The sequence below is a fragment of the Epinephelus lanceolatus genome, chromosome 17 (assembly GCF_041903045.1).
Source record: "Epinephelus lanceolatus isolate andai-2023 chromosome 17, ASM4190304v1, whole genome shotgun sequence".
In the NCBI taxonomy this organism is placed as follows: domain Eukaryota; kingdom Metazoa; phylum Chordata; class Actinopteri; order Perciformes; family Serranidae; genus Epinephelus; species Epinephelus lanceolatus.
The window spans coordinates 39400821-39411203 of record NC_135750.1 but is presented as its reverse complement, the minus strand read 5'-3'; the positions used below and the strand labels follow the sequence as shown (position 1 = coordinate 39411203).

Genomic DNA, 10383 nt, shown 5'->3' with positions numbered 1-10383 from the left:
TTGGAAATCAAAATATGGTCACCCTATGTCCCTCTCCATTATAAAGAAATATCATTGTTTGCTAGCTTGATGCTAATGACAGTACTCACCAGGTTGATAAAGTGCTTCTGCTGTTTCACACCATTATTTCCCCTTTTTACTCAGTTGTGGTAACGTCCCTAGAGGAAATAACAAAAGGCTGGGATGTTGTTGTCATACAGTTGTCTATGGCAGCAGATCACTGTGTTTCTTATGGTCAAAGTGATGGCTGTGATGGGAGCAGTCGTGAACGATAAAAAGAAAATCAAATATGCTAGACTTTCTGTTGGGACGTTGTGAGGTGTCCCAGACGTGGCGCCAGTTGTCTTTAACTATGACACACTACAGGAGATGAAAGGATGAATTGTCGTTTACGACACTCATTTACGATCCACGCCGACACCGTACATCGCTGCGTCAGGCTAGAATTGGGTTGATATGGTGTAGTGTGTACCAGGCATAAGGCTGCTTGAAAGCAGAGGACATAAGGAGTTGGACTTCAGTTTGGTTTTCTTTGTGTGTTAATGCATTTAATAGTTGAATAAAACTCAAAATGTTTGAAAGATGTGGACAACTGTAACATATCCAAGCCCTGCATATGTGTGCTGGTTTGGCTCAGTGTGTCTGAATTTAAACTGTCAACCCTGCAGTACCCATAATGCATATTGATTAATGCCATGTCTTGTACCCATTGATCTACCAACATCCTGGCTAATATTTAAGGGAAAAGATAAAAGTTCAAAAGGAAAGAGGTCTTAACTATTACAAACATTGTGAAATCAATCAGACACTGCTGCAAGTGTAATCATCTAATCAACTATGTGAGATTTAAAACAATTACTATTTATTTTTTACAGATGCATTAGACAGGCTTTAAACCTCCAATCACCAGTCCCACATTGAACAACTGGCAGGTGCTGAACTACAGAGAGGTCTGAATAGTTAAAGAGAGAATTCTAAACCATCCAAACAGACGCAGAAGTATTACTTTGAAACAGTTATAATTCAGAAATACTACTGAATACAGCGGGGTTAAGTAGCACAAAAGTTGTAGTAGCAGTAGTAATAGTATTGGAAGCAGCAGCAGCTACCAATACTAATTGGTAGAAGTAGTAGTGGCAGACAGGTTTGAACAGGTGACCCAACATTCTCTAACATAATCATTGATGTAACACTGTAAATTAAAAAAAAAAAAAAAAGCATATCTTAAAAAGTATAAATGCTTGACAAAAGCTGAAGAAGAGCACACATGTCCTTGAAGAGCTGAACATTTTGACATATGAATGGTTGCTGTAGTTCAGAGCATGCAGGAGGAGAAGCCAACTGAAGAAATGTACGGAAGAATAACAGTAAAGATTGGATGACAATATTAGGAATGCTGCATCAGCATTTACACTAACAAAGCTTGTTAAGCTACAGCTTAAAGTTAACTTTTTTCCTAAATAAATTAAAATGATAAATGAAAATTGCACTGATCAATGCAGAGCAGAACACACTGAAAGTATACCTTATTTACATTACAGCTGTGCACATGCATAGTGTGCAGTATTCCCAAAATAATAATATACATATTCCCATATCCCAAAACACAGTTAAAGTTAAACAAATGACTCCAAATCTACTGCCAAACAGTGGAACTGAATCACTGTTTGGCAGTAGGGCAGGTTATAAGCCTCTCTAAGGCTGCGCTACCTGTGTGAGCAGCATGTGACGGCTACCTCACTGAACCACTGTGGCTTGCATGCACAAAAGCCAGTATTTCACTAACTTATGGAGCAGTGCAAGCCACTGCATTGTCCACAACATGGTCCTGCAAGTATTTCAAAATAAGGCTTGTGTGTTAAGGATTCTGTCCCAAGCGGCGACCTCTGAGGCTGAAAAATGAAGGCTGGCTCCAAGAGTGAGTCAGTCCCCATGGACCCCTATGGTAAAATGCCCAACTTTATAGCAGAAATAAACATGTTTACAGCCTGGTACAAAAAATTAGTTTTGGTCTCTATAGGTAATTTCAACATTCATGACAACCTGTAATTCACCATACATTTTATTAAGGCTTAACCTTGTGCCTATTTAAGGGCGGGGCCACTTGAGTGACAGGTTGTCTGCGAGACATTGCCACAGTCTTTGAGTCACATCCATCCCTCGCTCCTCCACAGCTACACCAAATATGGTCACCTCTAGCTCCAAAAAAAGATGGTGATGGCTGAAATGCCAAACTCAAGGCTTTAAAGCGGCAGTCCACAAACCAATAGGTAATGTTATGGTAGCTACATCAATTATTTTTACACCCTGTGTTCTGTCCACACAGGGTCCAGATTGTCAGAGGGCTTTTATTTTGAAACGTAAAACGTCAAACACGAAGTGTTGAGTTAAAATATATATATTTATGTTTTTTCATGTCTGACAGATACAGACATTGAAACTGTAGTGAAAGTGGTATAATGTCAATATGAGTATCAAAAGACAATTTTCAGTCTACTTTGACTAAAACCTGCACGTCAGGCAGAAAAAATAGACGAGACTCTGAATCTCTAGATGCTAGGCAGCTGAGCAGCAGCCTGGCCGTGTCTAATCATGCAAACAGTGCTGCTCTCATCTGTTAACAATTTTATATAGTCTATAGTTAACATGATTGTGAAAAAAAGAGAAAAACATAAACAGAGGTTATACAACACAGACACTGCTCACGCAGGCACTGTGGCCCGGGTGTAAACAGCTTATCGATGGACTTGCATTTACCCTTTTTACTTCAGGGTGGTTGACAGTAAATGTTATCTTATACACCTGTTAATTGGTTACATTTTAGCAAACAGGACTACACTGTGATGTCATGAATGTTTAGAATTCCATTGAATGATGGTTATGAGCTATGGTTTTGGAATGTTTATATCACAAAAAAAATGTCTATGTAGCATACATATTCAGCAGTATCATGTCATTTATCATTCTTTGAATATAATTTTTTGTCATTCTTTCACTGGCTTGCATGAGGTCCTTATTTACAGGTGACCCTGTGTGACTAAGGTTTGCATTTTACTGCAATGTCATTCAACTTTTCACCTGACTGGCTTAGTATATCACTTTAACAGTGCCACATATACCCAGTAGATGTCTTAATGGACTGGATTCCTAGTAGTTGGATCCAAATTGGATTGTCACAGGTCTCTGGCCTGTGTGTCAATATGTCTTTCTCTCTTCCTGCTTAGATGGGTGATATACTCAATCTGTAATAGTACCCATTAATAAATCAAAATGTAGTCATGCACAGTGGATTCAGGCAGGTTTTTCCACTCAACCAATTCCAGAATTCCGGACCTATGAAGACCTGTGTTGTCCAGCTATACTGCAGTTTGGGTAAATGTCAAATCTACACCATTTACCACTTGCTGTGTGTTCATCACCAGCTCTTTTCATGGTTCTTTGAAGTATGACACAACACAGGTGCCACCTACTATTTGGAAATTTGGTACGAGTTCACACTGTGACAATAAATGCTTTTTGAAGTGATGTGGAGGGAAAACAAATGATCTGAAGAGCTCAGTAGTCCAGGAGGCACAACACAGAAGCAATGGCCAAAACATACCTTGTGCAACAAGCCCTGAAATAACTTAATTACAGTGGTTTTCCACTGTTGTTATAGTTTTTCTTTTCTACAAATGGTACCACACATTTCTCAACACTGAATTCACTTCTTCTAAACTTTTCACTCAGTCAGCACAACAGAAGTCAATGTTTGCACATGTAAACATATTTGTCAAAAAAAAAAAAAAGACGTTAACATTTACGTTCCAAACCAAACACTTTTTCACATCTATATGTAAAAATAAATTAAATGTATAAACTCCTGATTGGAACTTAAGAGTGCAGCTCTTAGTGTCTGGTTTCATTCATAATGACCTCTATGAAAGACGTGTCAGGTAAGGGAGGGGAGCATTTTGTAACTGTATGGTGGTTTTCTGCCCATCCCAGGATAGTCACTTTTCCTGCCAACTTATCCTCTACTCTGCAACTGTAAAGGTATTCTTTTCCTCATGTAGGGGTGTGTATGACCACCTGCCACATGATCAAATGTCCCATTCTGGACACCAAGACTGCCAGGATGGATCAGGCATGCAGGTGTGTTTTTAAAATAGGAAAGAAGGTTGTGATGTAGATGACAGTCCATCCATTTTCATCTGCTTATATGGGGCCAGGTTGCGGGATCAGCGGGCAGAGCAGGGTACTCTGGATGTCCCTCTCCCTGGCAACGCTTTCCCGTGGCGTTCCCAGGCCAGATGAGATATATAATCCCTCCAGTGTGTTCTGAGTCTGCCCCAGTGCCTCCCACCAGTTGGACATGCCCAGAACACCTCTAACGGGAAGGCACCCAGGAGGCATCCTGATCAGATGCCCGAAACACGTCAACTGCCCCCTTTCAACACGAAAGAGCAGCGGCTCTACTCCGAGCTCCCCCCAGATGTCTGAGCTCCTTACCCTAATTCTACAGCTGAGCCCAGAAACCCTACGGATGAAACTCATTTTGCATTTTGTATCCGTGATCTCATTCTTTCAGTCATTACCCAAAGCTCATGACCATGGGTGAGGGTTAAGACGTAGAAGGACCAGTAAATCAAAAGCTTTGCTTTCTGGCTCAGCTCCCTATTCACCATCACAAATACTGCCAATACAGATAAATACAGATTAAAGTGTCGGCTAATGTTATTGTATTTCTATATCTGTAGCTGTCTTATACAAGAATGTATTGTAAATACATAACAATATACAACATAATGTAGTGTTTTACTGCATTATTTTAGTTTCATTTTGTGCACTTGGCATTAAATCAAACAATTAAAAATAGAAAATATATCCTTTAAACATCATTTCTGTGACACATACTATAAGGTAGCACAGTCAATCCATGCCCTTTTTTGTTGTATTTATGTCTTGGTCTATGCTAAATAAATGAATAAATGACAATTATGATCCAGGTTGATTTTACCTGTTGTTCATGTTGTTGTGTATCAAGTGTTTTGGCTGCAATGGTGTATTTTGGATGCTGAGCTGCATGTCAATAAAGAGCACTGTGTAAATAGTAGTGAATAAATTAACTCAGTATAGAGAAATGTATGCTATCAATTAAAAAAAATAAAACAGTCCAAGTCTCTTTTATTAGGTCTTGTAGGGTTTGCTGATGACCTTGTCAATCCATCGCAGGAACCTGCTAACACGTGTGTACACTCCAGGAAATGAAGGGTTACCACAGCCATGACCCCACGAGATGACTCCTGTCAGCACCCAATGGCCCCCCTCTGCCTGACAAACCAGCGGACCCCCACTGTCACCCTGGCAACTGTCCACACGGTGGCGCTCCGACAGGCTCCCAGCACACAGCATGCGGCTGGTGAAGCGATCACTGTAACGCTTCTTACACTTCCAGGCTGGAAGCAAGGGGACCCAGGCCTGGAGCAGAGTTCGGGAGTACTCCGAGTCTGACAGCAAGAAGCAGACAGGACAAAAAAAAACATGACATCTGACAGAAATACAAATAATGAAGCAAAGGCTGCAATAGAATTACAGGGGGAAGAGCATGCATATGTGCGCCAAATATCAGATGCGCCGCACAGTTGTGGTCAATGTACAGTAGAATGTGTGTTGCTCTTTAAGAACTGGACATGGTCTACAGGTAAATGTATGCTACTGAAGATACATACACTACATGGTGATACCTAAACCCGTGTTAAAGGAATAGTTCTGATTTTCTGAAGTGGGTTATATGAAGAACTTATCCATAGACAACATATTACATACAGTAGATGTTAATTTGCACACCCCCAGTCCAACATGGAAGCTAAGCAATGTACTGCTGTGGAGGGGTCAGCGACAAAATGTATTTGAGCCACCTCAAAAAATTTTTTAAGTGTACGCTATATTGGAGTATTTTCATCACTTTACCTTTTCCATCAGACAGATGGTTACAATGGGGAAGCCAATAAAGGCTTCAGCTTCCCATCTACCCGCTCGTCAAAGCCACCAGACTCCACTGAAAAAAGCAGTATTTTTAGCTCACTGAACAAGGGAGCCACTGGTCTACTGCTGCTTCGATCAAATAGTTAGTTTGTGTTATTGTGTGACTTTGGTGAATCTGAACCAACCAACCCTTTTAAACGCCAAAGTCACACAGTAACACAAACTAACTAACTGATCGAGGCAGTGATAGACAAGCAGCTCCTGTGTAAATATTAAATTACTGTTTTTCTCAATGGAGTCTGGCTTTGAAGAGGGCGATAGAACAGTTTCATTTTCAAGATGGAAATCAATGTCTGACGTTAAGGTAAAGTAGTTTATTTCACTGAGCTGACAGTTCTTTGGGAATACTCAGTGGAAGAAGCCTATGAAAGGAAAAAGCTTAGGTATGCAGACTTAGGAGCAGAAGCTGAGCAGCGGGGGTGGAAAACTAGGATTTGTCCAGTGGAAGTGGGGTGTAGGGGATTCATAGCAAAATCAGCTGTCTCGCTCCTGGGGGAACTCGGAGTGTGGGGACAGATTTTGAGGAAGACAGTGAAGGAAATGTCAGATGAAGCAGCTAGATGTAGTCAGTGGATTTGGATGAAGAGGAATAATGTCAGTTGGGGGCCAGCAGGGGGACCTACTAAGCAGGGTACGTAACTCCTTGAGTGGCCTATTTGAATCCCTTTGTTTGAGACCATGCTGCAAGGTGAGTGTGTTTGCAGATTCTGAGTTAATCTTTTCTATCTCCCTTAACTTTAGCTCATATTGGAGTTATGATATGTAGCGTGTGAAATAGGATATGATGAATGTGCTAGGAAAGGTAGTAACAGCACTGTCTCTACCTGGAGCTCGCATAAACGGAGCCTGGGTTTGTTGAAGGTGGCAGTGCTGTTTGGGCTGAGAAAGCCATGTGTAAGTAAGGTAAAGGACGTTGTTGGGTTGGTGCGGGGAGCAGTGAGACCTGGCATTAGGGGAGTGTCTCTGGGACGCCAGAGATCACTGTCTAGCCTCCTGGAGGTGTCGTGGGACCAACTAGACGAAACACTGGTGAAAGGAGGTTCCCACCCGATGACCCCGAAGACATGTTAGTTATCCCTGCTCACTGGTCTGTACAGTTAAGCCTTGCCATAATAGCTTATCATAGGGCTTAGGAGGTTATTCACTGAGTGCTGATCCTTTATCTAGAGCACAAATTTCTTGTGTTTGTTTGAATTCTAAATATAGCATACAGTTAAACTGATACAGATTTTTTAGGTGGGACTTTTTTAGGTGGCTAAATACGTTTCGTTGCTGACCCCTCCATAGCAGTCAAACTCCAGCCTGCTTCTCCAAACTGGGGGCGTGCAGACTGACATCTACTGTGTTTAATATACTGTCTTTGGATAAATACCCCATACAACATGACATTTTGAAGGAAGGATATTGGACTTTTTTTCTGGTTGGATTACTCTGTGCCATGGAGGAAAAATGTTTTTGAGATCTACTGTAGTGGACATTTTATGGTAGCCCTTAGAGTCAAAGCAAAACAACATTTGACAAAACAGAACAAACTTAACTAGAAGTGAAATGTTGTAATGTTTTGTGAAATGTTTTTATGAAATGTCTTTGTGTTTTGTGAAATGTGATCTTGTTTTGCTGTTGTGTTTTGTGAAATGTTGTGTTTTTTTTATTTTGTAGTGTTTTGGGAGATGCTGTAGTATCTTAATACATTCTGCTCAAGCTGACATTGAAGTTTCCTTTTAGTACTTTCTTTTGGTGGTGCCACCAGGGAATTAAAGGTAGTCCCAGTTAGTGTTCATTAATACCACTGTTTGGATGAATCCAGACAACAGAGAAGTGTAGGGAAAATGATGTTGTACAGCTGTTCCTGTTTGATCCTGTTTTGTTTTTTTTCCCCCGTTAAAGGGTTTTTTTGGGGAGTTTTTGCTTATCCGCTGCGAGGGTCCAAAGGACAGAGGGATTTCGTATGCTATAAAGCCCTGTGAGGCAAATTGTGATTTGTGATATTGGGCTTTATAAATAAAATTGATTGATTGATTGAAGACACGTGATGGTCAGAGCAGTTCGGTTACCTGTGATGCCCCAGCCAGTGATCACACAGGCAGCCGGCCTCTTCTCCCACTTGTTACCTGGCTCTGGCAGACACACTGCACCAGTGTGAGGGTTAAATGCTACACAGTTGCCCTCTGTGCCTTTGAGCCGCAGCAGGGCGATGTCGTACTCCCAGCCCTGGTTGTGGTATTTTCTGTGGATAACAATGCGTTCAGGGGACAAGGTGCGTTCAAAGTCATCCTGCTCCTCAGTATGGTAGTCACCCAGGCGCAACACATAGCGGGTCGGGTCTCTGCCAAATCTGAAGGAGCAAAGCAAATTTGGAAGTTGGTCTTGAGAAATGCATTTGCAAGAATAAGGTCAGGAGAATCATTTAGGATCCAAACCACTGGGATAATGGCCTTTTATCCCTGTTAAGGTCGGGAAGAAGGTACCAGACACATATTCTTTTTAATGCACAATTTGAGGAACTGACAGAATTACATTTCATTGGAATTGTATCCTATATGATTACATGTGACACATAAATTGATTGACTGATAGATAATGTTACGACAACAACATTTCATTTTAGCAAATAGGCACCCATGGTAAAGACCATTTGATGTAACAAAAATGTGATGAAAATATGATGAATGATAAAAATAAAGACTGTCATAATAATGAACATGGAAGGAATTCTATACAGGAAAAGTTTCAGCTGGTTGCAATCTGCAATCCTCCAAGCTACATTCCACTAAATCCCGTTGAATCTTACACACTGTTACTTTAATGCATAGCTGGAAAGGACAGACTGTCCTTCCAGAAAAACGGCCTAATAGGTTGTCTGTGCAGGCAGCTCATTACAACCCATATCTGGGATCATTGTTAGGTGGTGACCTGTAGTGACTGTAGTAATCATGACAGGAGCAAAGGGGGAGTCAGGTGACACAGTATTAAGAGCAACAAAATCACTGTAGGATGGAGTGTGAGGTGGGTGGAGGGGTCAAACAAACAGGACTTTGACCCAGGGGACCGCAGTTTATGTCCGATGTGAAACCAAAAATCAATGTTAACTCTTTTTTTGTATGTATGTATGTTTTTTATGTACATAAGTTAACTTACATTATGTACATAATGTGTTTAATTTACATACACAATTTAAGTTATGTAACAAACCTTATTTTTATTTTAACCTTAAATATAATATTTTCCTAAACCAAACTAACTGGTTTTATTGCCTAAAACGAAAAAAGTAAAACTGCAACTGTTTCACAATGTGAGTGCATGTGTCCATCACTGGTACTCTCCAATGATCATGTAGTTTTGTGAGTCACTGGCAAATGACCTGTTGTATCGTTTGGTTATGAGGATGTGTTGGGAATGTGACATCAATGAAAGGGAAACGTGATAACAGGTGTCCATTAGAGGGCGCTGTCTCCTACCTCTTAAAGCAGTGGGCAGCAGTCACAACCCAGCAGGGGTTGATGAGTGATGCTCCACACAAAGGATGATTTCCTTTAGACTGAGACCTGAGCCACAGAGACACCTGCCAGGGCCACTCACCCCTGAAATCACATACATACAAGCCACAGTTATGCCTTTAGGGGGGCAGCTGCACAATCCCACCAATCTGGAAATCCATCGGTGTGAAAATAGTCCGGGGGCCAAGGGGCTAATTTTCACAAATTGGTATCACTTAAAGGGACCAAACAATTTTGGTATTTTTCTTCCTCTATCCTCTATGTCTCTAGTTTACATTTTGGTATGATAGACCTGCCTATGTAGTAGCTTAATAAAAATGTCTGGATGATCTTTGGGTCCTCCTGAAAATAGTCAAAATTGAGGCCTCTCCAAAAGGGACGGTGTCTTATCACATGAATCTCGGGAAATAATTATCAGAATGTCACCAAATTTGGACTGAATGTTCACAGACAGTTGCTGCAGACAATGCAGCAAAGATTTCATCAGTACCTTGCTCCTTTTAAAAAATGTATACACCTAAACACACATGAATTACAGGCGGACATGGAATAAGGAATAAAAAATCCAAAAGGCATGTATATATGTGTTTGCCATTATGAATGTAAATAAGCCAATCACCCCAAAATTGCATTTATATGTGCCAAACATGTCATCTTATCATAAAAGTAGGTTATTAGATTATTCATCTCACCATCTCATGTCACCAGCCCCTGAGAGGTAACTAGTGCAGCCAGAACTACAAACAGACAAACAGAATGGGGCCCTATTAGTACAGGGGCTAAAGGGATTGTTTTCACAACTTGGTAGGCCCCTATCACCCACGGAGACCAAACAATGTTGGTATTTTTATTACTCTAC

At 40.9% G+C, this 10383-nt stretch overlaps 1 protein-coding gene across 2 annotated transcripts in view; it reads right to left on the bottom strand.

Annotated features, from left to right (window-relative positions):
- Positions 1 to 4569: 4569 nt before the first annotated feature.
- Positions 4570 to 10383, bottom strand: part of LOC117248358 (neurotrypsin) — a 48698-nt gene continuing 42884 nt past the window's right edge. For both annotated transcript variants that reach the window (XM_078160860.1, XM_033613373.2), the window contains exons 12-14: positions 9486 to 9608; positions 8082 to 8362; positions 4570 to 5489 (exon numbers count right to left, since the gene is read on the bottom strand). In XM_078160860.1, the coding sequence (XP_078016986.1) occupies positions 5170 to 5489; positions 8082 to 8362; positions 9486 to 9608 (724 nt within the window). In that variant the 3' untranslated portion in view covers positions 4570 to 5169. The remainder of the gene's footprint in view (positions 5490 to 8081; positions 8363 to 9485; positions 9609 to 10383) is intronic.